General features: G+C 56.0%; 1 protein-coding gene across 1 annotated transcript; it reads right to left on the minus strand.

Moving 5' to 3' along the window:
* On the minus strand, nt 1-26,225 carry RAB40B (RAB40B, member RAS oncogene family). The gene is made up of 6 exons (XM_080827003.1): nt 25,978-26,225; nt 6,243-6,303; nt 4,373-4,433; nt 3,337-3,414; nt 2,420-2,642; nt 1-1,003 (listed from the first exon to the last, which is right to left on the minus strand). Exons 1-6 carry the CDS (start codon nt 26,144-26,146, stop codon nt 732-734), a joined length of 864 nt encoding a protein of 287 aa, XP_080683129.1. The 5' UTR covers nt 26,147-26,225; the 3' UTR covers nt 1-731.

Below are 26,225 nucleotides of genomic sequence, written 5' to 3' on the forward strand. Positions count from 1 at the left end.
CCTACCAAGAAACAAGTGTACATTTTATTGTTGAGAAACATTGTCTTAAATAACAGTGTCCACTTCTTTCCTTACCGAACGGCTCCGGGTGATCATTTCCTTGCCGGTCTGGGTCTGTTGTAACTATGCTGTGGCCGTCGGACACAACGAGAGATATCTTTGGCATTTTCTTCCCTTTGCTTCATAATTTGTGGAACATCTTGTACAAAAAATGTAGATTTACAGAAAAATATGCATATAAATCACTTACTAATTCCCAAACATGGTAAATAACATAGCAAAACCTTTATCAAATCCGTGTTGGACGCGTCTGGCACCGTCTCCGGGAACTCGCACTTCGCTGCGAAGAGGAGGTTTACAGAAGGGCCCTCTCGGCAGGTCAAGGACTGAGGTCCCTCTCCCGTTGCCTCCCAGAGTCCCCGGAGTCACACTCGTCACACGCGTGTGGCCGCTCCTGGAAAAGCAGTCGTGTTGAGGACAAGCTGCGCTGCCGTCCTCCAGAGCAGAGCAGGCGGCCCGACCCGGGACAACGTTTAAACACACGTTTAGAACGAGAGCTTCATGCACGTCCACGGGGAAACGTCGGTCGGGCTGTGTTTCCGCCGCACGGAGCGGCTCGGTCACCTCGACAGGTCTCACCGCGAGACCGGCCGGTGCTTTCCCGGGCCTGGGCCTCCGGCCCGTCCGTCCGCCCCGCGTGGGGCTGCCCCGCGCCTGTGCCGGCGCCGTCTTCAGGAGACCTTACAGCTGTTCCGGGGGCAGCGCCGGGGCGGGCTCTGGGGCGGCCGGGCGGCCTTCACTCTGCGGAGGCCGCTCCTCTTGTGCGTGGAGCTGGCGGCCAGGGAGTAGGAGCGGCCGTGCATCATCCTGGCGTTGAGGCCGCTGGCCAGGGAGAAGGACTTGAGGTGGCCCCTCAAGGCCATGGGCAGCGGCAGCTTGTCCACCAGGTGCACGGGCGTGCAGGACACCACTGCGCGGCAGCACAGGTCCTGCAGGCTGAGCACTGCGGGGAAGGGGACCGGGCTCAGCGCCTGCCGTCCCGGACGCCAGGACAGCCCGCTCGCCTCCCCGCCTTCCTTCCCCGGCGGGACTCGGGCCGCGCTCTCCACCCACTGTGCCCACGCGTGGCCCGGGGCAGGACCAGAGAAGGGCCACCCTGCTTTAGTCACCTGGGACAGGAGACCCCTGTCGTGTCTCCCTCCAGGCCCGAGAAGGGGGCAGACCTGGAGTGCAGACAGTGGCTGGGGAAGTCCTCCTGCAGGACTCACCGGCTGCGGTTTGGGGTGAGACAGTGAGGGTGTCGGGGATGACCTTCCCAACCACACTGCTGGCACCAGAAGCACGTGCGACCAGCTCACTGGGACACGCTCGAGAGTGCGGCTGAGAAGCGAATGCTTCAGTCTCATCCACACTGTCCCTCATGTGCGTCAGGCCCCCAGATGGAGCCCTCGGGGAGCCCTCGGGGGGGTCATTCCCAGACGGCCCCCCCACCCCAGACCCTAAGGGCTCAGGCCCGAGGGCTCCCAGCAGAGAGCTGTCTCCACACAGTGGCCCTCGGCCGGGGGTGGCCCGGACTCCCCGGGACACGTGGGGTTCCCACCGCGGGGGAGCGGAAGCACAGCGCACTGAACACCCCGCCCCCCGAGCAAAGGGCCCTGTCCAACCTGGCGGCCGTGCAGAGGCCGAGGAACGTTAATGGGGCAGAATCCAGTTCCGCTCCCTCAACCCTATGCTGCCCAATTCATTAACTAGATTTTGTCCTTTTTTCTTGTAATGGTCACACACTGCCAGGTCCCTGTGAGGAAATCCGTGACGGCGACGTCACCGTAAAGGCCCCAACAAAGCAGAGGAAATCAGAGGACCCAGGGCCTTGGAGGGATTCACACCAAGGGGCCGGGTTCTAGGGCACCAGCAATGCTCCATGCGCCTCTGCCTCTCAGGTCCCCTCTTTGCAAACAAAATGAGCTGAAAGTGAATCATTCCTGAGAGGACATGCTCTTCCCAAAACCATGAGGTGACACCTGGCCAGCCGGCCCTGGTGGGGCTCCTGCTCTGCAGGGTGGTGCCGCTCCCCCCAACACTGCACCTCCCCCCCCCCAGCTCCGCCCACGCACAGACCCAGAAAGGGCTCTGCGAGTTTCCCGACAAAACTGTCCCTAGATCGGGGTTTCGTACGTAGCAGAGCAGCCCCCTCGCTGCGATCTATTGAAAGTCAGCCCTCGACACAAGGGTTTGTTAATTTTTTTAGTTATAAAAAATTTTAAAAAGTAAAAAAAAAAATTAAAAAAAAAAAAAACTGTCCCTAGGGATCCGTCTCGAATTAAATGCATTCACCCTGAGGACGGCCGTGGCAGCACAAGGAGAGTCCTGGGGCGCAGGCCAGGGACGGGGGCTCTGGGATGGCCTCCCGGCTGCCTACCCTTGCTCGGCCTCCAGAGCCGGTCCATCCCGTGCCGCAGCAGCACGGTCCTGGCCAGCTCCGTGAAGGACTCGGTGATGTTGAAGTTGCACAGAGGGCTGACCTCGAAGAAGGTGACGCCCAGCCGCTCCGCGTAGGCCTGCGCTTGCTCTGTGGGGACCTGCCGCTTGAAGGCCAGATGCAGGCGGTTCCCCACCAGGATTTTAGGGACGCCAGGGGCGTGCTGAAGGGCGAGACAAAGGCAAGGGGGTTACTTGGGCGAGCTTTTGGGGTTGCTGATGCCTTCGGTTATAGGGTAAGTGGCCTTCTCCCAAAGTTCACCCAGAACCTCAGGATGTGTCTTCGTTGGAAACAGGACCTTTGCAGAACGTAATGAGTTAAGACGAGGTCACTGGAGTGGGCCCTGAATCCAGTCACTGGTGTCCTTGCAAGAAGAGGACACAGAACTCACAGCGGGAAAGCCACGTGCCGGCAGAGGCAGGGACTAGGGTGAGGGTCTACAGGCCAAGGACCACCGGCAGCCCCCCAAAGCTGGAGGAGGCCAGAAGGACCCTCCTCGGGAGCCTCTGGAGGGAGCCAGTCCTGCTGACGCTAGATTTTGGGCTTCTGGGCTCCAAACTGTGAGAGTGTATATTTCCGTTGTTTACATCCACGCATTTCCGCAGACTGCAGGAAATCAACGCCGTGCACACGATTCTGACCACGTCGTGTCCACACGGGCAGCCCCGGGTGCAGGCAGCAGCCCACATAGCAGGTGGGGCATGGCTCCAACCCCCGGGGCCAGGCAGGGCTCCAGGTGAGGGCCCAGTCCCGTTCCGATAGGAGCACAGCCCCCATGTTGCTGAGGCCTCGTGTCCCGGTTCACGTGCCCGACCCCCTGCATGCCCACGGGGACGGTGCCCGGCACCATGTCGTACCTCGTCTATCTCCTTGATCCACCGGTCGATGCCATCAAAGGACCAGCGGTTTGCGATGTCATAGACCAGGATCACACCCTGGGGGAGAGGCACCAGGCTTACCTGACGGTTCAGAGGCGGGCATGGGACAGCGCTGGCCAGTGTGCAGGCCACTCCGTCCTCGACCACTTTACTCATTTTAACAGAAACATATTATTTTTGCTTATCTACCAAATGTAGTAGTTAAATAAGTATTTCTAATGATGTTTCAGGAGCTCATTACTCAACCCTGGGATGTCAAGGTGAGCTGGGGTCTGGCTCTCCGTCCCCCACAGCCACCAGCTGTTGAGGGACCCGGGATGCAGAGGGACTGCAAGGATCACCTCCTCCCCAGGAGCATGCCCACCCCCCAGAAAGAGCATTCTCCTGAGCATGCACAGACACACACAATCACGTGGGCACCCGTGCACACACAGCCCGCCGCATGCACATGTATGCACAGACACGCACAGACACGTGTGCACACGCGGCCCACGGGCAGACACAGCACGTGCAGGCGTCCACGCACACGCACATTCCTGGTCCTGAGCATGCACAGACACACACAATCACGTGGGCACCGGTGCACACACAGCCCGCCGCATGCACATGCATGCACAGACACGCACGACACGTGTGCACACGCGGCCCACGGGCAGACACAGCACGTGCAGGCGTCCACGCACACGCACATTCCTGGTGCTGAGCATGCACAGACACACACAATCACGTGGGCACCGGTGCACACACAGCCCGCCGCACGCACATGCATGCACAGACAGGCACGACACGTGTGCACACGTGGCCCATGGGCAGACATAGCACGTGCAGGCGTCCACGCACACGCACATTCCTGGTGCTGAGGTAGGCCCACGCGCCCCAACACCGCAGGGCGCGTCCCCAGCCTCTCACACCAGCTCCTCTGTGAGCGGCACCGCCTTCTCCTCCAGGCAGCCGTTAGAGGACATTCCGAATGTGAGTTTCAGTCCGTTTGACTTCCTGGCTCAGGGGATGTTACCTGTGCGCCCCGAGAGTAGGAGCGGAATATGGTACAAAATCTTCCCTGCCCGGATGTATCCCTGGAAAAGACATTAGGGCCAGTGAGAAGAAATCACTGCTTCTTCCCGACAACCAGGTTTGGAACTCGAGAGCCATAGCGAGAACATTCTAACTGCCGGTCAGTGGCCATCCCACTGCAGACACATCCCTGAGTTTATCAAAACAAGGAACTGACCCAGGGGTGCGGACACCCGGAACGACCGGGATGGAGCTCCAAGCATCCAAAATCAGGATTAAAAAAACAACATTCCCGTGGGATGGATTCCAGCAGCGTGTTCTCATGGCGGTGGCTCTGAGCGCTGGTGGGCGCTGATCCCCGGCATCTTTGGTCAGGACAGCACACCTCTGCGTGGCGATGAACACGCCCACGCCCACAGGTGATCCCTTGGGGATGAGGGAGGGACGGCAGGTCCGGCCTGTCCTCACTACAAACAGTGCAATTTCTCCCTTTTCTCCTGCAGGTGGTGACCTGCCCCTGCTTCTGAGTCCCAGGAAGCCCCCCGAGGGAGGGCAGGGCCTGGTGTGGCCCAGGACGTGGGGGTGGGAGGAGCCCCTCGGTGCTGAGGAGCAGATGGGGGGACTCCCCGCACGCGGAGTTTCAGCTCTGCCGGCAGACGGAAGGGGCAGGGAGTCTGCGGGAGACACAGGAGAGCCGCCCGGGGCGTGAATCACGAGCTTTCAAGGGGGACGGGTGGCTGTCGTGAGGTGGGGCCGTCCCTGGACATGGGGTGCTGTGGATAGCGGCAGGTGCGGCGGGGGCCACGAGGGGATGGGCCCATGGCGGCTTTCATGAGGATGAGCCACCCGGACGGAACGCGCCCTCAGGAGACCTCTCGCTGCTCAGGGGAGACATGGGGCAGCCTTTGGAGGCCGGGGCAAGCGTGGGCTGTGAGTGGATCCCTCGGAGGGTCTCAGGGAGGGAGCCGGGACGAGATAAGGCCCAGGCCCACGGGCCTCAGGGCTGGGCGGAGGTTGCGAGGCAGAGCCCAGGAGTCTGAGGACAAGTGAGAACAGGATGCCCGAGGCTCGCTGACCCACAGCAGCGGGCAGCCCAGAGGACACAGGCTGCAGGGAGGCCTCAGCCACAACCTCAAACATCCTGGGGGGGTGGGCAGGCCGCGGGAAAGGATGGGTGCTAAGGGACACTGTAGAGAAAGGCTCCCTGCTGACCGCCCCCGGGAAGGGACGGGTGGGGATGGCAGGAGGACAGGCTTCCCCACATCCCGAGGCTCGTGTGGCTTGGGGCTTGGTCACACTTGGGCAGAGAAGAGGGCCATGCAGGTGGCCCAGGAGAAGGGATGACACAGGGACGGGAACAGGGGTCAGGCAAGTTGCATGGGGCGGTCAAAGCAGGAAACCCCAGTTCTCCTTCTCCACAAGCCCCCCTGGAGCAGGGGGGTGGGCAGAGGTCAGGGGGGTGTGACCCAAATCTCAGAGCCAGGGCTGCCAGGTGGGGCCATGGGAAAGAGACCGAGTCCATCCAGACGCCAGGAGAGGGCCTCTGGCTCCCAGCCTCCCATGCCTGCCACGGGTCTGTCCCCATCACCCTCATGGACCCCTCCTGGAACCGGGGAGGCAGAAGGTCTCAGCAAGGCCACGTTCTGGACAGACCCCCAGGGACCCACCAAGGCCCCAGCGTTCCCTGCCACGGATGAAGCCTCGGTGGCCCAGACAAGCGGGTCACCACCTCCTGTGGGGCTGCCCTGGGTCTGCTGGGCCGGGGGGGCGGTCCTCCCGCAGGCGGTAAGGTGCGCTCCGAGGGCCGAGAGAGCCTCTACCTCCTGGGGCCGGCGCGTCCTGCTGAGAGCCCGGGGTGGGCCCCGACTCACCAGAGCTGTAGCTTCACCCTCCGGCCGTCCAGCAGGATGGTGGTGGTCTTGTAGTCGATGCCTGTGGGAGGGGGTAGGCCAGCTTAAGTGTTGCTGGCCTCAAAGTTACTCTCAAGCAAACGGCACCAGAGAGGAGAACTCTCCGGGCGGGGGGGGGGGGGGGGGGGAAGAAAGGACTTCTCACCGGGGCAGAGTCACAGTTTCTGAGGTAGACGGACTAGACCTTGTTTTGGGTCTCCCTGGATGCGCAGGGACCCTGCCCACCGGCCCCACTGCTCACTCCGTGGGGGCCTCCAACCTTCCTCTCCTCCCTCGGCCCCAGCCACCTCGGCCCCAGGCCCCGGGCGGCTCTGGCTGCCGCCCGCCACCCCAGGTGTGGGGACACGGCCTCGGACTTCGGCCCCTGGACTGCTCGGCATCAGGCCCTCCGTTTGCGGGCCGCTCTGAGCAGCCCCATGTCCGGCCCCCTCGTCTGTGCGACCTCCCTCCCGCCCTGGGACTGCTCCGTCGGAGCTCGGCTCCCAGGCTAAAACACGGAGATCATCCCCCGAACCACCACACCAGGAACGGAAAGTAAAACGTGTCGCCTATGAAACAAGATGGGAAGCATTATCTCAACTAGGTAAAGAAAATACACGTGTTGTGTGTGTGTGGATGTGCGTGGAGGGGGTGACGGGGCACCAGCCCCACGTTGCAACTGGAAATTTCTCGGTGGCGTTTACTTTGTTTATCCGAACCTTTCCCTAGTTGAAGTTTCTTCCGTGTGCGTGCATTCTTTTCCTAAGATCGGAAAAAGCAATAAACATTTTTAAAATGGAAAAATATTCCTCCCCATTCCATCAGAAACCAACTTTCTGCTCCTTTGAGGAATCAGCCCCGTGTTGACAGGGCAAGTCCCCAGAACGCCTCTGCCCCGTCTGTGGCCGAGCGGGCGCGCTCAGCGGGACCCGGGCAGGGAGAGGCCGAGAGAGACGCAGCGGCCGTGAAGCGGCAGAGAAAGCAAGAGAGGAGCCCTCCCCGCCCCAAAACACACGCAACACAATTTATGATCACAAGGACCCCGCCGGGTTTGGGGGCGCTGGATTCGGGGATTTTTAGACTTCCTCGGGAATGTCTCTCAGAGCCCGCAAACCTCGAGAAGCCCAGCCTTGGAAGCATCTGGGATGTGGCCAGACTTCCGACACCTTGACAAGGAAAGGCGGAGTAGGAGTCATAGATCTAAAGGGGAATGGGCTCCTGGGGGTCAGACAGAAGCAGAGGGAGGAGCCCCACCTGGGGGCCTCACCCTGAGGAAGTCCCTGTGACATCTCACTCTCCACCAAAAGCAAACCCCCAGGGCCGCGGCTCCGAGGGAAGCCCCCGAATGCAGCCGAAGGAAGGAGCCGCTCCCAATTCGCTTGGCTGTGCTCTCTCGAAGGACCTGTAGCACTTGGCCTCCGCTAACCCCCCGCCCCGACACACCATATGTATACACCCTCCTTTTCTCAAAGTAAGTCGAGGGCTATCCGGCATGCACGGCGGAAGGTGACAACAAATCTGCTCCGCATGCTGAGGGCGCGCTGCGAAGCTTGTAGGGCAGAGCGGAGATATTCTGGAAGCCGCGTAGGTCAGTAGCTTTGTGCTCTGTGAAGTTACCTTTTGGGGCAGCCCACCAAGGGCCTCTTCACAGTCCTTTAAAATCCTGCAGACTATCTGGAAGGCAACTTCAAACGCCTGTATTCTACCTTTTGCAGCGGTCAGCATTGGGCATATGTGATGTGAGACACACGTGCAATAAAACAGAGTATAAATGCCTGTAACGGAACATGTATACACACATATATCGAATGGAATATGTAATACAGAATATGATATATAATTACATAATAAGTAGAATATATACACATATAATTAAACATACGCAAGCACATGGAGACATATACGGAGGGCAACGTCAAAGTTAATTTTGGAAATATCTCATTTTCCCCTGGGAACACTAAAGGTTTTATACCATCTACGTAAAGCAACAAATGAGCACACTGGGGAATCTATTTTCGAGTCTAGAGAGAATGTGGCTTTGGCACGTCCGTTTCCAGACAGTAGAAGAGAGTTCTCACTGTTCACGGGCTGGAGAGGTTTTTCATTTTTAACCTTTAGGACATTAACTCACTGTTTGAATCGGGTTGGCGCCTTTGATTTACAAGGCACCCTCATGTACCTTATTTTTTAGGTCCACAATAAAAACAAGTTTTCATAAATTTAAAAGGACTCATTCCTAATGGTCTTTTTAACTCCCCATAAGGGTTTTTTTTCCAGTTGTTGTTGTTGTTGTTGTTTTTTAATTTTAGGTAATCTCTATACCCAACACGGGGCTGGAACCCGCAACCCTTAGATCAAGAGTCCCGTGTTTCACCAACTGAGCCAGCCAGGCACCCCAAGCACCCCCCAAGCACCCTATGAGTTTTTAAAACCATACTTGACTTTTGTTTTCATCACTCACCGATGCACACGGTTTTAAGTGTCAGAGACTTAACATGGAAAACAACAGGACCCGATCCACACCCCCCCAGCACTGTGCACCCATTTTCATCTTCTGTGTACTTGTCTGCTTTGTATCTCCCAATTTGTAAGCAGCATACCTGTATTCCTACTTTCTGACTTTTCAGGGTTAGACATTAATCAAGTTCCCACCGTGGAAAGTGAAAATGTAGTTCTCTTTCACCGACGTGCTCCACATGTCTCTCTCTCTCTCTCCCCCTACACACACACACACACACACACACACACACAGTCTAGTCATTTGTCGTCTTAGCTAGACCAATATCCAATTTTACATCAATATGACCAAGTAAACACTATTCACAGCTGGAACACGTGTTCATTTGTCCTTCACATACAACTTTCTGTTTTTACTGGAGTTAAAAATTGCCTTTTTGTTTATTTGCTTGGTTTTCTCTGCATGTATCACTAACATATCCCTAAAATCTCCTCCAGTTATCCAACCCTTCCCTTAGTACTTCCAAACACACGGGTGTTTCACCTTCTTGGCGGCATCTTCTCCAGCTTCTGTCCCACTCCCTTGCAGACGAGGAGTACGTTGTCTTCCTGGACCCTCTTTTCTCCTACTGCGGAATCCCACACCTCCCTCTCTGTTGGTTTACAACCTCATTTTTCTTCCTGAGAAGGGTGTGTGGAAGGTAGTTTTTAAGGCTTTGCATGTCTGTAATGTCTGTAGTCTGCACTCACTCTTCATTGAGAGTGGATGGGCACACAACTGAGGTAGGAAATAATTTTTATTCAGAAATGTGCAGGTCTACCTTCTGGAGTTCCTGTTGAGAAGTCAGATGTCACATTGATTCTTGATCCTTTGAAATGCAATCTGGTCTTTCCTCGCATAAGGTGTGGAGGGTCTTGGCCTTGGCCTAGTATGCTGCAATCTCATGCATTATTATGGGGCATTCTCATTGTTGGGCTGCCCACTCAACAGGCTCTTTCAATCTGATAATGCAAATCTTTGAATTCTGGGAAATAAGTCTTGAATTATTCACTTTTTTCTTCCTGCTGGGGTTTTGTTAATAAGATGTTGGGCCTCCTGAACATACTTCATGATTTTCTTACTTTCTCTTATTTTGCATTTCTCTTTTTTTCTCAACATTCTGGAAAATGGTCTCAGTGTTATCTTTTATCCTTCCTCTGAAATTCTTATTTCTGCCATCACATTTTAAATTTCCAAAATCTTTATTGTTTTTGGATTTCTTTCTTTCTTCCTTTTTCTCTTTCTTCCAGATTTTAGTTATTTATTTGACAGACAGAGAGAGAGACACCAAGAGAGAGAACACAAGCAGGGGGAGTGGGAGAGGGAGAAGCAGGCTTCCCGCTAAGCAGGAAGCCTGACAGAGGGCTCGACCCCAGGACCTTGGGATCACAACCTGAGCTGAAGGCAGATGCTTCACCACCACCGAAAAAAAAAATCTTTTTTTTTTTAATGGGTTTTTCTCTTTAAGTTGTGATTTTCTTTTTTTTTTTTAAATATTTTATTTATTTGACAGAGAGAGAGATCACAAGTAGGCAGAGAGGCAGGTGGAGAGAGAGGGGGAAGCAGGCTCCCTGCTGAGCAGAGAGCCCGATGTGGGGCTTGACCCCAGGACCCTGAGATCATGACCCCGGCCGAAGGCAGAGGCTTAACCCACTGAACCACCCAGGTGCCCAAGTTGTGATTTTCTAACTAAATCTCAAATTAGTGGACATCAATTTCAGAATTCGGCCTTTAGGGTCACTCAGAAGTTTTCTTATCTTTCGTTTATTTTTCCCATAACCTTGCCCCATTTTTTCATTTGCTCTTTTCATTTTTTCATTTAATTTTACATTTTCCTCCTGAAACTGCACTTCAGAAATGATAGCGAGGCCTGGTTTGGGGCAGTAAGGTGAACAGTCTGCTTTCTCTCATTTTGGTGCCCTGTTGTGTTGCTAAGCCTGTTTGCTCTGAAGATATAAATTCACAGCTCGATCCCAGGACCCCGGGATCATGACCTGAGCCAAAGGCAGATGCTTAACAACTTAGCTACCCGGGTGCCCCGCTCTCTTTCTTTTTAAAAAAATATTTTATTTATTCATTTGAGAAAAAGAGAGAGTACATGAGGGAGGGAGGAGAGGCAGAGGGAGAGGGAAAAGCAGGCTCCCCGCTGAGCAGAGGGCTCCATCCCAGGACCCTGAGGTCAGGACCTGAGCTGAAGGCAGACACTCAACCATCTGAGCCCCCAGGCGCCCCTGAATTGCTCTCTTTGGAGACTCTGCTTCTGGCCATGGCTGCACAGGTCCTACCGGACCAGTCCTCCTGCAGATAGCAACCCTCAGTGACAGAAATAATCTATAGACCAGTGACCCAAAAACACCAGAGAGTGACTGGCTGTGTGGGGAAGGGGTTCTCCCCCACTTTCTCCACTCTGGTGTCCTACCTCACAGCAATCGTACAATTCGGGTTCACCAGGGGGAAGAGGAGCTGGGACGTAAGCTAACGGACGGAAACACAGACGGGGAAAAAGAGCAGGAGAGAATCCAGAAAGGCTCAGGCACCAGGACCCAGGCTGGGCTCAGAGGAGACCTACCCTCCAACTGTCAGTCGGGTAAGGCCGTAACCTCCTGTCTGCTGAAGCCGCTTGGAGCTTTTTTAAAACTCAACTTAGTTAACATATAGTGTAGTACTGGCTTCGGGGGCAGAATTGAGTGATTCATCCCTTACATATACTACCCAGTACTTATCCCAACAAGTGCCCGCTTTAATGCCCATCACCCGCTTCGTGCAAGCCCAGCCCCTCCCCTCCAGCAGAACTCACGGCTCTCTACAGTGAAAGGTCTGTTAGGGTTTGCTTCTGTTTGTACTTTATTTTCCCCTCCCCTATGTTCATCTGTTTTGTTTCTGAAATTCCCCCTCAGCGAGATCATATGATAACTGTCTTTCTCTGAGTGGCTTATTTCAGTCAGTGTCATCCCCTCCAGTCCCACCCACTTTGTTGCAAATGACAAGGTGGCTGCGTGATATTCCATTATACGCATGCACGTGTGTGTAAACACAGAGTATACACCTATATGTACACACGTGATACACAGATACATGCATGGCACATATAATGGAATATAGTATATGTACACACACAGCTCCCATAGCTTCTTTATCCATTCATCTGTTGATGGACATCTAGGTTCTTTCCATAGTTTGGCTGTTGCGGACATTGCTGCTATAAACGTTGGGGTGCACGTGCCCCTTCGGATCACTACATTTGTATCTTTAGGGTAAATACCCAGTGGTGCGATTGCTGGGTCGTAAGGTAGCTCTATTTTCAGCTTTCCGAGGACCCTCCGTGCTGCTTTCCAGAGTGGCTGCCCCAGCTTGCATTCCCAGCAATAGTGTAGGAGGTTCCCCTTTCTCCGCATCCTCGCCAGAATCTGTCGTTTCCTGACTTGTTAATTTTAGCCATTCTGATCGGTGTGAGGTGGGATCTCACTGTGGTTTTGATCTGTATTTCCCTGATGCCGAGTGATCCTGAGCACTTTCTCATGTGTCTGTTGGCCATCTGGTTGTCTTCTTTGCAGAACTGTCTGTTTGTGTCTTCTGCCCATTTCTTAACTACATTATTTATTTTTGGGTGCTAATTTTGATGAGTTCTTTATAGATTCTGAATATTAGTCCTCTATCCGCGTTGCCATCTGCAAACATCTCCTCCCACCCCGTCATCTGCCGTTTAGTTTTGATGACTGTTTCCTTCACTGCGCAGAAGCTTTGATCTTGATGAAGTCCCAATAGTTCATTTTTGCCCTTGCTTCCCTTGCCTTTGGCGACGTTCCTAGGAAGAAGTTGCTGCGGCTGAGGTCGAAGAGGTTGCTGCCTGTGCGGCCTGGGTTCTCCTCTAGGATCTGGATGGCTTCCTGTCTCGCACTGAGGTCCTTCATCCATTTGGAGTCTGTTTTTGTGTGTGGCCTAAGGAGATGGTCCGGTTTTGTTCTTCCCCATGTGGCCGTCCCGTGGTCTCGGCACCATTTGTTGAAGAGACTGACTTTTTCCCATTGGACATTGTTCCCTGCTTTGTCGCAGATGCGCTGACCGTAGAGCTGCGGGTCCACGTCCGGGCTCTGTTCCGTTCACCAGGTCTGTGTGTCCACTTCTGGGCCGGTACTAGGATGTCGTCTGCAGCTGACTTTTTCGTTTGTACCAAAAGGGTCCAGTATGACCGAAAACCCACAAAGCACTGTGAATGGAGAGAGGAGCAGAGAATGTCTGACATACAAATCCTGGAAAAAGCTACAAAAGATACATTTCAACATCTTTCCGAAGCAAAGTACAACGACCTGTGTCTCGGCACTGCACTAAGTGGGCGAGCACTGAAAAGCTCGGCCATCGGGACTTACCCGTCAGCCATCCTGACGCAGACTGAACTCAGTCACCGAGCAGCTGGAGTTCCCTCCGCGGTGCCGAAGCCGCTGCCCTCAGCGAGGCTGACCCTGACGGCGGGGCCCCGAGAACACACCACCCGTGGGCTCCGCTGGGGCCTGCTCGTTGAGAGCAGCGACTGCCCACCTCCTCCAGCCCATCGGCTTAGCTGCGCGCCCCACGGCCACCGGCGGCACCTCCCCCTCGCCGTGGAGACTTCGGGATGGGATGGGGCAGAGCGAGCGGGTGGGATGGGAGTTCAGGCTGGAGGCAGCGCCGTTCCCGTGGGACGAGAGCCTTGGTTTCTCCAGCTGGGGGAGGGGGAGAGGAGATGGTCGAAGCCACGGGGCCACGTAGGTTCCCAACTGTGAAGGCCCCACAGGGAGGAGCTCTGCGGGATCCAACCCCAGTCCTGACAAGCAGCAATTTCCTCGTGCTCCCCCGTGCCTCGGTTTCCCCCGCCACCCGGAGGAACGCACTGGCCACGGCTGTTCACAGACCGTGTGCCAACCGCCCGCGGGGCCTCACCTCGGAGAGAGCCCGGCCGCTCCCCGAGCCCCCCGTCTCCGGAGACGACCTCGCACACAGCTGCGCCTGCCGCTCCCCAGCTCCCCTCCCCACCGCCCGAAGCTCCTCTCCTCACAAACTTCCTCGCTGAACCACTGCTCTCATCCCTGCGCGGCTTCCTTCTCTTCCCTACTCAGTGTTTGCTCTTCTCTTATTCACGCTGTCTCCGCCTCCCTGACGGTTGCTGGCTACCGTCTGCTTCGGTCCGGGAGAACCAGCGCGCGGACATTAGTCATGTCACGGTCAGGATCAAAAGGTGTCATTCCGTTTGCTGCACAAAACGAATTCAACGAAAACTCTGTCCGTCAAAATGCAAGAAAAACACGGAATGCTCATTGAGTCAGAATAACCGAGAGAAGAGGAGATATAATTTTAGCCTTCTTAAAACAAACAAACAAAAAAGGAAGCGTCAGATGCCAAGCCGTTCGCTCCACTTTTAGCTCCGCGTGAGGAATGGCTAATTTAGCTCGGCTCACGCAGCACCTGCTTGTGTCTATTTTACGGAGTGAGCGGGCGAAAACGTATGCCGTCCCATAGGAGAATTCTCTTCTGGTGTAAATACTGGTTAAAATCGCTTACGAACACGTTCATCTTGGAGCAGCTGACTTCTGAGAAATGTGTCCAATGCTGAATGAAAACATCAGAGAGCAGACCGGTGATCGCCGGAGGCTGGGAGGAGGGGTTTCCCTCTCCAAGTGGTGGCAGTTGGACAAAATTGTGGACGTACTAAACGCTACTTACTTACTTTAAAATGGTTCATTTTGGGGCGCCCGGCCGGCTCAGTCAGTGGAGCGTGTGACTCTCCATCTGGGGGTTGTTGAGTCGAGCCCCACGTTGGTTGTAGACATTACTTAAAAATAAAATCTCGAGGGGTGCCTGGGTGGCTCAGTGGGTTAAGCCTCTGCCTTCGGCTCAGGTCACGGTCTCAGGGTCCTGGGATCGAGCCCCGCATCGGGCTCTCTGCTCAGCAGGGAGCCGGCTTCCCCCTTCTCTCTCTCTGCCTGCCTCTCTGCCTACTTGTGATCTCCGTCTGTCAAATAAATAAATAAAATCTTTTAAAAAATAAATAAAATAAAATCTTGAAAATATAAAAATAAAAATGAAATAAAAATAAAATGGTCGTTTTATATTATGTGAATTTCATCCCAAAGAAAATGTATACATGTGTGTCCTTCCCAGACCTGGGTCTCCTTGGCTCTCTGGATCGGAGGACAGTCTGCTAGACAATGCTGGGTGCCTCGCAGGGCCAAGGGGTGGGGAGGGTTTGGGGCGGGTGCCCTGCTGCACCCACAGCCACGGCCAGCAATGGCCCCTCGGGGCGCCCTTGCGTTTCTGGATGCTCTAAAAGAAAGTCACATTCTGGACAAGGATCTGAACTGTGTTCATCACCTTCACACGAAGGGCACTACTGAAATTAACACCAACTCTCTCTCTGCAGATCTCTTTTTGAAAAGCACGATCCCTGAGTCCTTCCCTTTCCTTAATTTTCTCTTTGAAATGGCAAAGCAGTGGAATCCGGGGCCCCCAGGTGAGGGACAGGCCAGGGCCCTCCAGTCTCCTCATGGCCTGGCTGCCCCAGCTCCCACTTCTAGCAGCCCTGAACTACTCATTCCCTACTGTGGGAGCTCAATCTTCCCACCTGCCCAGCAGAGACAGGACCACTACCATGCTACCTCGGCCCTGGGCACCCAGGGCTCTGTGCTGACCAGCCGCGTCCAGGAACACTGAGTTCTCAGCGTGGGGCCCGGTGCCCCAGCATGAGTGAGATCGGGGCATAGCCAAGAGGGTCTCTGGACCATTGTTTGGATGTGGCCAGACAACAACCCTCTTTCCAGAGGCCCAACACTTTCAAATCACGGGGCTCCCCTCACTGTGTCTCAGGGTCACCCCTGAACTTGGGACACTGCTGGAACGTGGACTCAGACCACTGCCAGAGCCCGGCAGGTCCGGCCAGCAGGGGCTCCTCCCTGCTCTCACCCTACTTCGCACAGGCCTGCCACCCAGGAGACACAGCTGGGAAACCCTCACCGTCCCCCAGGGAAGGAATGGGGCAGCTTCTCTGATGTTCAAGGGCACAGTTCTCGATGCTGTTGGCACCATTTTTGTAAAGCCCACTTCAGCCAGGGGCTGCCCACCTAGCCCATGAGGCGCTGTGGGCTGAGGCTAACACCTCCAGTCTGGGACACTCTGCTCACGTAGGCGGTCAGTTCAGTCAGCCAGCGGCACTGTATTCTAGCCCGTTCCCACCCCCGGGGCCGCATGTGTCCCCAGAAGGAGCCCTGACCTCCCGGTTCAGCCTCCTACCTCTGCCGTTGCAGAAGATGCGGTGAGAGGACGGCTTGGGGAAGGAGATGCCCTCCTCACTGGTCGTGCCCATGCCCGGCTGAGTGACTGCCCCACAGGCAGCAGTAAACCGTTCACCTGTCTGTGCTCCCGAAGACAGTTTAGGATGAACCACTGGGAACTGGGAGTCATCGTCCCCACTCACCTGAGAGAGGCCAGGGGCCTTATTATACAGTAAATACTTATTATACAGTAAATGGTGTCAGGCACGAAGCATCAGAGGGCAAGAGGTGCCTGTGTGTCACCATGGCTAGAGGGAGAGGAAGTGGGGGACCAGCCAGGGAGGGGAAGGGCACATGGGGGTCCCTCTGCTGAGCAGTTATCATCACAGGACAACCAGAAAACAGCCACACTGGCTTCCCTGAAAAGCACACAGAAGCGGCAGACATCTGGGCAGGTGGCAGCAGGGGCTCTGGGATGGATGCTGGGGGAGGCCACATGGCTCTGCTGGGCACAGAGCACCCACAGCCCCAAGCTGCCTCCCAGGTTCATGCTCAGCCAGGCCCTCACTGCCTATGGGAGTGGTGGGCACCCTGAGTTGGGTCACCAAGCTGGACACCTTTGTGAGCAGTTTTCTGTCTAAGGGAAGAGGGTGGTCCTTCTTCGGCTGGGCCAGCCCTGATGCCACCGTCTTGCTCAGCTGGGAGGTACAGTGCGGACTCAGCCCAGCCTTGGCCAACATTACCAGCTGGGCCCCAAGCTCCAGGGCTGGGCAATTTTTCTCATAGAGGCCATGGCCACCCCAGAGACCACAGCAGGGCCTGGGTCACTCCCAGGCTTCCCCATGCCCAGTGGCACATCCTTTGGGCCAAGTGTGATGAACCCAAGACAATGTGGGAGGGAAGGATAGAGTCCCATGAGTCATCTCATCTGGCCCGGGAGGGCCAGGGGCCGAGTCCTGGTGACTCAGCCAGGCTGAGGGTGCTTGGCCACTCAGGAGACAGAGGTCAATGACAAGGTCCATTCCCTCCCTCATTCAAACCTCACACAATGGCAACCACCAGCAGCTGGCCAGAAGATTCCCGGAAGGGTTCTCCCTGGCAGCCTTGGCGGTGTGGCGGGGGTGGGGGGGGTAGGCAGTGTGGCCCTGCCCACACCTCAATTTCAGACCACGGGCCTTCAGAGCCAGGAGAGAACAAACATCCATCGTCGTTAGGCCCCTGGCTCTGGCTGTGTTACAGCCGCATCCAGAAACGGACACGCGTCCAGCGGCATTCCCGTACTGTGCCTCCAGGGCCCGCCCCACCCAGTGCCCACAAACAGCGTGCTCCGGGCCAGGTGCAGATGCCCAGCCTCACAGGATGGATCCCAGGTCTGGTGCCTCTGGCTTTGCCTCTCCCGGACGTCTAACCAGCTTGACACTATTTAAACCCATGAGGCGGGGCGCCTGGGTGGCTCAGTGGGTTAAGCCTCTGCCTTCGGCCCAGGTCATGATCTCAGGGTCCTGGGATCGAGCCCCGCATCGGGCTCTCTGCTCAGCGGGGAGCCTGCCTCCTCCTCTCTCTCTGCCTACTTGTGATCTCTGCCTGTCAAATAAATTAAAAAAAAAAAATGTAAACCCATGAGGCAATGGTCCTCCTTCCAGAATGAACACATCACTCTAGACTGGAAGAAATAGATTCTACTTCCAAATGAATTTTCTTAGTCTAAAAGAGAGTTCAAGGGGCACCTGGGTGGCTCAGTTGGTGAAGCATCTGCCTTCGGCCCAGGTTGTGATCCCAAGGTCCTGGGATCGAGCCCCGCATCGGGCTCCCTGCTCAGCGGGGGCCTGCTTCCCCCTCTCTCTGCTCCTTTTTCCTCTTGCTTGTGCTCTCTCTCTCTCACTCACTCTCGCTCTCTCAAATAAATAAAATCTTTTTAAAAAGAGAGAGAGAATTTAATGTTCTTCACATTTACCAATTTATTTTCCCCATTAAGATAATACCTTTCAGCCTTCTGTACTAGGGTTCACGAGAATTTAATATGCATATTTATGATCCTGTCTCTGTAAATTTCTTTTCCTTTCTAACCAAACAAAATGCCATGTGTCATGAGTCACAGTATTGTTCAAATCCACAAGCAAACTCGGCTGAGTCCCATTTCGGGGAAGTAAATCCATTAATTTTCGTCTGCAAGAGGAGGGGATACACAGCCCACATAACCCAAAAACAGCCTGAGGTTCACATTCAGCCAAGGAAGCCCCAGGACAGTGGTGATGACCTCGTGGCTCTCCGCCACCACTTTATGGGACTATCTCCCAGGGGACGACCGTTGGCAGGTGGTTTCAGGCATGAAACTCAGGCGTCCGTGGAGAGATCGGGAAGCCAGGCTGAGTCCCAGCTGGATCCCGCTGCTCCAGGTGGCAGAGAGGCGGCTCCATGGGCCCAGGGTACCTGCCTTCTTCTCCCACCGTGCGGGTCCAGCAGCGTGGCAGCCTCCCGCTCTCCCCCGCGGCGTCTCCCAACACAGTCCCGGGTGAGTTCCCCACGAGCAAGGATGTGTGCTGGGCTCCTCCTGGCCTGGATTCCAAACTGTGCGCTCCGCTAAACAGACCTGAGCTCCTGGAACGCGGGCCTGCTCAGGAAAACACGGACCACGCGGCCAGCTTTCCGCCCTGGGGCTGGGGTCACTGGAAATTCCTCGAAGGGTGACCATATGCTGTGAGCAAATGAAACCATCCGAGAGCCACACAAGTCGCTTGAGGTTGGACGAGTCTCTGCGCGCGACCAGAACGAAGAAGAGTCTGCTTCCTCGTTGAAACCCTCTTCAAAAGGTTCATACCGGGGCGCCTGGGTGTCTCAGTGGGTTAAAGCCTCTGCCTTCGGCTCAGGTCATGATCCCAGGGTCCTGGGATCGAGCCCCGCATCGGGCTCTCTGCTCAGCGGGGAGCCTGCTTCCTCCTCTCTCTCTCTGCCTACTTGTGATCTCTGCCTGTCAGGTAAATAAATAAAATCTTAAAAAAAAAAAAAAAGGTTCATACCTTAATCAGAGCCACAGAAATGACACACACCGGGTCTGTGTATACATGCGTGTGCTTATGTACACAAGTACTGTGCACACGTGCGTGTGCTCTGCCTAGAGAGTATATTATGTAGACACGTATCAAACACACTCGATATGCGGTGTTCCTGAAGTATGTGACAGGCGAGCCCTGTTTTCTCTAAAACCTGTAGCTGGAAGGTCTCCCACCGCGGGGAGCGCGCCTCACCTCAGTCGCTGGCCGAGACCAGAAGGAAGAAGCGATCGTGAACCAGAAGACACGTGCTGCAGAGGCTAGACCTCCAGTCCCAGGGCGGGGTGGGGGGGGCCGGCGGCACCCCAGGAACGCAGGTGTTTACAAACCTGACCTGCTCCCAGAAGCCAAAAGGGTGGCGGCCCCGCAGGGACAGGCAATGGGCGGCGCAGGCCAGTGTGGGCGAGTCCCCATCGCTGCAGCAGCTCCCCCGGCCGGCGGACGCACCAGGTCTCAGCCGGAATCCGGGGGCAGCTCGGGGAGGAAAGCAAAAGCGAGGCCCTTCTGAGGACGGCGGCCCTGGAGACCTCGGTGCTGTCTCATGCAGTGACTGCCTTTCCCGTGGTTTTGTTTGTGGATCTGATAAACCAACATCTCCGATGTTTTTAAGCCCCATTCCCTGGATATGGCAACTTCTTTCAGTTTTTGCTTCTACACAAGTCCTTCTCGGAGGCTAATTAAGCTGAAGAAACCAGGCAGAAAGCATCAAACAAACGCTTAAAAAAAACTCTTGGTGGGGAATCAGCTCACAGCCTGCGATGGGAGTGACGGGCCCTATCGCCTCTGACCTCGCTGCTTCCCTTCGCCCCAAATGGCCGAGGATCAAGCCGGTGCGGCCGGCAAGACGGAAGCGGGACCAAGGCCGTCGTCCTGCAGCCGCTGCAGCACCCAGAGCTAGTGACAGAGCCATCGGGGGCGCTTGGTGGGTCTCCAGCCGGAAGCTGACCCTCTGCCCCGCGGAACCCGGCCTGGCTGGATCTGAGCCGCTCCTTGCCCGTCACCCCAAATCAGGGTCACCCTGAGTTGGAGTTAGAGGCTGGACGAAAGGGGCAGTCCCCACTGCAGGGAGGAGGCGCCACAGGAAACGGGTTGGTAGAGCTTAAAGACCGGCTTTTAAGGAGAAAATCTGATACAAAGGCCGTTTTCTTATTGTCAAATACACGGAAGCGCTTTCGACATCGTTTAAAGAATGGATACATTGAAGAAAGTGACCGTAGGCTCTTGGTGGCACCACGGGAGGTAAGGAAGTAGGAGAGGGACCCCTTCTTAAGGGTTACACCGTAAAGAACTAGAAAAGGTTCGCCGCCTCTCCGTTCAAACTTGAACGCAATGGCTTTATAAATCGTGTTTTAAATCTTGAACTGGTCGCCAAGGGAAACCGCCCAGTAGCTGCAAAATCAGCAAATCCGCCTTCCTCGGATGAAGGCAGCGGGGGGCGTGCATGGAGCTCCTGGCAGAACATTGCTCAAAGGCACATAGAAAGGCAAAAAAGCCTGTAACAAGGTCACTAAGGAAAAGCATTCTGATGGTTCTCACAGGGAAGAAAAGCCACTGCTCTGAGCCAGAGGGGCCACGGAGCCAGCCACACCACCCACACTCCTGCTCTCACTCACGCTGTGTGATCTTGAGAGAGTAACTCACCCTCTCCGGGCCTAATAACAACCTATCTCAGGAGATGGTTCTTCTACACTCTCAATAAAAGGGGTGGGCAGTATGACCACCTGCCGTCAGCGGAAATGAAACAGGGGAAGAAAGATGGGATTTTCCTGCTGGCGGAAGGAAGCTGGAGTCGCAGCCAGGAGAAAGTAACCAGAAAACAGTCTCTTTGGGGAAAAGTTGGGAGGCAAGAGATTGTAGAACGTAGTGTCCGTTTCATCTACCCTCCTCTCCCAGCAATCAGAGAAGGAAAGGTAATGCCGTGCTGGAACCACCAGCTGGGCCAAGGGGAGAGCCCCTCACCAGTGAGCAGAGAGGAGGAGCCCAGCAGGGGCCCGGACTTCATTCTCCTCACAGAGCCAAGCTGTCCAGGCCTTCTTCTCACCACTTCTACCTGGGAGAAGAGGCCGAACGAGGTACTAGCCCTCCAGATCCGAGGGAGGCTCCAAGGCCAAGAGGCCCAAAAGTGGGCGGTGGGCCCCTCCGCTATTCTGCATGCATATCACACTTCCACAGAACATTATAAGCGGAACAAGAGACAAAGAACCCAACCTGAAAGGAAACACGACCCAGGGAACAGAAGGACGTTCATCCCAATTACTTCATGTAATGGAACAATTTAATGAAGTTGGCAAAATAAGAGACGTATTAACGAAATAAATGATTTAAAGAAAAATTTTAAGGATTTATTTATTTATTGGAGAGAGACAGAAAGCACAAGCGGGAGGGGCGGAGGCAGAGAGACTCTCAAGCTGACTCCCCACTGAGTGTGGAGCCCAACTTGGGGCTGGAACTCATTACCCTGAGATCAGGACCTGAGTGGACACTGAGTCAGATGCCCAACCATCTGTGCCACCCAGGTGCCCCATTTAAAGAAATTTTTGAAAGTTGCAAATGAGGGGCACCTGGGTGGCTCAGTTGGTTAAGCAACTGCCTTCAGCTCAGGTCGTGATCCTAGAGTTCCAGGATCGAGTCCCGCGTCGGGCTCCCAGCTCCACGGGGAGTTGGTTAAGCAACTGCCTTCAGCTCAGGTGGTGATCCTAGAGTTCCAGGATCGAATCCCGCGTCGGGCTCCCAGCTCCACGGGGAGCCTGCTTCTCCCTCTGACCTTCTCCCCAACTCATGCTCTCTCTCTCTCAAATAAATAAATAAAATCTTATTAAAAAATTGTAAATGAAAATTGTAAAAGTAAGGAAAAAATTGCAGAACACAGCAACATCATTTACTAAACTAACAAATAAGCTAGAAACAGTTTACTAAAATAAGAATTACCAACAAATAGGAAAGGCTTGGGACGCCCACTGGGATTCAGAAGACAGAGACAAAAAGGAGGGCAGAAGCATCACGGTGCCCAAAGGCGTCCAGGCCATAGTCCTCAGAATATGCTACTCCAGGAGGCCATGTGACAAAGGGGGGTGAAGGCTGCAGAAGGAATTAGGTCTGCTGATCGGTTGACATTTTTTTTTAAAGATTTTATTTATTCATTTGACAGACAGAGATCACAAGCAGGCAGAGAGGCAGGCAGAGAGAGAGGAGGAAGTAGGCTCCCCGCTGAGCAGAGAGCCCGATGCAGGGCTCGATCCCAGGACCCTGAGATCATGACCTGAGCCCAAGGCAGAAGCTTTAACCCACTGAGCCACCCAGGCGCCCCTCGGTTGACCTTTAAGTACAGAGATTATCCTGGATTAACAAATGGGCCCAGCACCATCACAAGGGCTCCTAAAAGCAGAAGAGGGAGACCGAGTCAGGCTGGAGTGGTGCAGCGTGAGACGGGCAGCATCACTATTGCAGGAGGGCTCTAGAAGCTGGAAAAGGCAAGCAAAGCAGACTCACCACTGGCACCTCCAGAAAGGACACAGCCCTACCAACACCTCCGTTTCATCCCAGGGCTCGGTGGCCCTCCAGAACTGTCAGATAATAAATCTGTTTTAAGCCACTAAGTTCGTGGCAATTTGCCCAGCAGCAATAGGAAAACTGAAATAAACACCAATCAATGTAACAGATATTTCAGGGACATGAAGTAAATTTCCCTGAAATTAAATACAAAATCTACAAATTCAAAGAGTGCACCGTGTACCAGAAGTTCAACACCAAGCATCCAACTTTGAGATACAGTCCGCTTACGCTGAGGGTCTCTGATGAAAAGGCAACTCATCCACAAGGGGAGACTTTCTGACCTCAGGCTCCGAGGCAGCTCAGAGCAAGCGAGAGAGACCAGTGGGGCCACGGGGAGGAAGAAAGAACGTGCGGCCTAAGGATACATGCTAACCTGAGCAAGATCCTGTTCACAGGTAAAGACAGTGCACAGACATTCTCAAACATGAACACACTCAGGAAATACTCATGACCCCTTCCTGGAGAATGGCCGGAAATGAAATGTAGCTGATTGGAGGGACAGCAAAATACAGAAGTCACAGACACAGTGGCGGTCAGCGCCGAAGACAGGGAAACATCCAAGACTGAGGGACTGTGGACAGTCAGTCCAAAGTCAGAGCAACAGGGCATGTGCACTCGGAGTGGGGGGATGGAGACAGGAGGCTGGAAATGTCCTCCCCTTCCCCGGAGTATCATTAATAATAACAATACTGACAAGGATTCCAACTTCTTACAATCTCCTGAAAAGTGCCTTTTTAACCTTAATCTTCCCTCTGCATTGAAGAAAATCCTTTAGAAGAAAGTGCTGACTAGTTGCTTGAGCAAGTGCTCAGTGTGCGTATGAAAGAGAGTAACACAACAGAGGGTACCCAAGCCCCTGTTCAAACAACCTGACGCAGGCCGCCCACATTCCTGCCGTCGGCGCACACCACTCGCCCACTGTAAGAACTCAGAACTCCAGCTTGTCCCCCCCAGGCACACAGTTTTCAAAAGCAGGTGCTTTATTTGTTCAATGTCTCTTCCTCCACCCGCTGCACACCACCCCCCCACCCACCTGCCGCCCTCCTAGAGCTGCAGCCCCAGGGCCCAGCGGGGCTCTGCCACACCCCTCACAAACTGAGTGTCAGCCAGGTGTCGCTGCTGAGCATTTGAAATGCAGCTAATACGAGCCTCTCACTTTATCTCATTTTCATTCCTTTAAATCTAAAAAAATCTCACGTGGCTGATGGCATCCCCTTGACTAACACAGATCTGGAACCAGAGACACAATCTAAATGCAACCTTCACAAGTCCCCTGGGTGACTCTCGCCCTGGCAGCTTCAGGAAGAGTCCAGGTTCTTGGCATCCGTTCTCCAGAACCAACCCCAAACTCTCCCAAACCTTCTCCCCACCCCCACGCCTCCAATCTTTTTTTTTTTTTTTTAAGATTTTATTTATTTGTTTAACACACAGAGAGATCACAAGCAGGCAGAGAGGCAGGTAGAGGGGGGGGGAAGCAGGGGCTCGATCCCAAGACCCTGAGACCGTGACCCCAGCCGGAGGCACCCATCTCGGAGGCCTGTCCCAGGCCATTCCGCGAAAGCGGCTCACAGCCCTGCGCAGAAGCCACAGGCTCCCTCCCTCCACCAGCTCTGCAGACCGACTCTCTCTCTCTTCACATCGCTCACCCCAGAGAGCCCGCCTTGCTTCCCGCCCTAACCTCCGCCTGCACCCCTGCCTCTCTTGCCTCAACCCAAGCTGGTCCCCAGTGAGGTCCGCCGGACCCAGAGCTTCCTTCTCTGCACTTTCCTCTCAGGTCCCTGCTTCCTGCTCAGGGCAGAAGCACACCCGGGCTGGCGTGAACTTCAAGACGGGACTTCCTGGGCTGCCCCCTCCGTTGCCGGAGAGCCCAGCCGCAAGCCCAGGAGGCAGAAAGGACCCTGAGCAGTGAGGTTTGCGCTGGAAGTGCGCCTGGAGCCCCGAACGTGACAGCGAAAAGGTGGTCGCCGGCGGGGACCCTTCACAGCGCGGGACCTGACTCTTCCTGCCCGCTGGCCCAGCTTTCTGCCCACCTCACTTTCCTCGCGTCTCCCCTGCCCTTCTTTCCTCCTAACGTCCCCCGCCCCCCCGTCTTGGGGCCCGCGGCCCTCAAACCCCAAACTTTAGGGACCCTCTGCCCACTGTCCTCAAGCTCTGAGTCCTCCGGCTCCCCCCCTCCCCCGGAACCCACACTCCTTCACTTTCTATAGCGCTTCCCTTCCTCGCCCTCAGGCCGCGTTCTCGAGGGTCACTTGGGTTTCTTGCCGTCCCGGGCCTTTTCGCCAGGATGAGGAGCCCCTTGGACACGCCAGGAACCCCGGAGAACCTTCCGGACTAGTTCTCTTGCTTCCATTCACGCTCCCCTTCCATCTCGCCCACGCGCAGAGCCACCACCTGGGAGCCTCTGCTCGCTGCGCTCGGATCCCACGCGCCATTCCCTCCCGCCCCCTCCGTACCCCCCACGCATCCTTTCCAAACGCGTCGCACGCGCTCGTGGCCTCCCGGCTGGGCCCACTCACAGCAGCCCGTCTTCCTCCTTCTCAAACTCCACCTGCGTGATCCGTGCGTTCCCCTCCGCCTCGCCGTCATGGGGCCAGCAGTACCCCAGCACCCTGCTCAGCCGCTAGCTCCCGCGGGAGGCGGACCTTGGTAAGACTACGGAGGACGCTCTGTGCTCCCCGCGTGCGGAACTGGGGGTGCAGCGGGGGATTCCCTCCAAGCGCGCGCCCGGCTCACGCAGAGGGGCGGGCGGTGAACCCCGCGCTCCTCGATCCGCGGCCCTTCGCGCACTCCACAGCTTCTCCTCTCTGCGCCTGGTCGGGCTCGCTCCCAGTCCCTGCACGCCCAGCTCCTCGGCGCGCTACTCAGGTGCCTGGGTCCCGCTCCACGCTGCCCACCGTGCGCTCCCCCGGTCTCCCATGAGCTCTCAGGCCCGCAGCGCCCTCCCCTGATCCCGGGTGCGCTCCCTGGCCCTCGGCTCGCTCCCCTGGTCCCCCCTTGCGCTCCCTGGCCCGCCGCGCCGTCCTCAGCCCCAGAGCGCTCCTGCGGCCCCTCTCCTCCCAGCCCACTGCGCGCTCCCCCGTGCGCTCCCTGGCCCTGCGCGCGCTCCCCGGGTCCCCCGTCAGCTGCCTGCCCCGCTGCGCGCTCCCTTGGTACCCCCGGAACTCCCCGGCCCGCCGCACACCCCCAGGCCCCGCCCCCACCCGCAACTCGCCGCGCGCTCCCCCGTCCCCCGGGCGCTCCCCTGGCCCACCGCGCGCTCCCCCGCCCCCGGGGCGCTCCCCCCGGCTCGTCGCGCGCTCCCCGGGCCCCCTTGCGCTCCCCGCCGGCCCACGGCGCGCTCCCTGCGCTCTGCTCGCCGATCCTGGCCCCGCGCTCACCCGCCGGGTGGCCGTACGGGGACTCGGCTGCGCCATCCTGCAGGCTCGCCAGGATCTCCCCTTTGCCCACGTCGCTGTCGCCCACCAGCAAGAACTTGAGCAGGAAGTCGTAAGCGCGGACAGGGCTGCCCAGGGTGCTCATCGTGCCGCCGCCGACGCCTGCGCCCATGCCCGGCTCGCCGGACGGCGCGGAGGCGGCGGCCGGCACCGAGGCGCGAGCGGGCCCCGCCGTCCGCAGATCGCCGCGG

The sequence above is a fragment of the Martes martes genome (genome assembly GCF_963455335.1).
Source record: "Martes martes genome assembly, chromosome: 16".
Lineage (NCBI taxonomy): Eukaryota > Metazoa > Chordata > Mammalia > Carnivora > Mustelidae > Martes > Martes martes.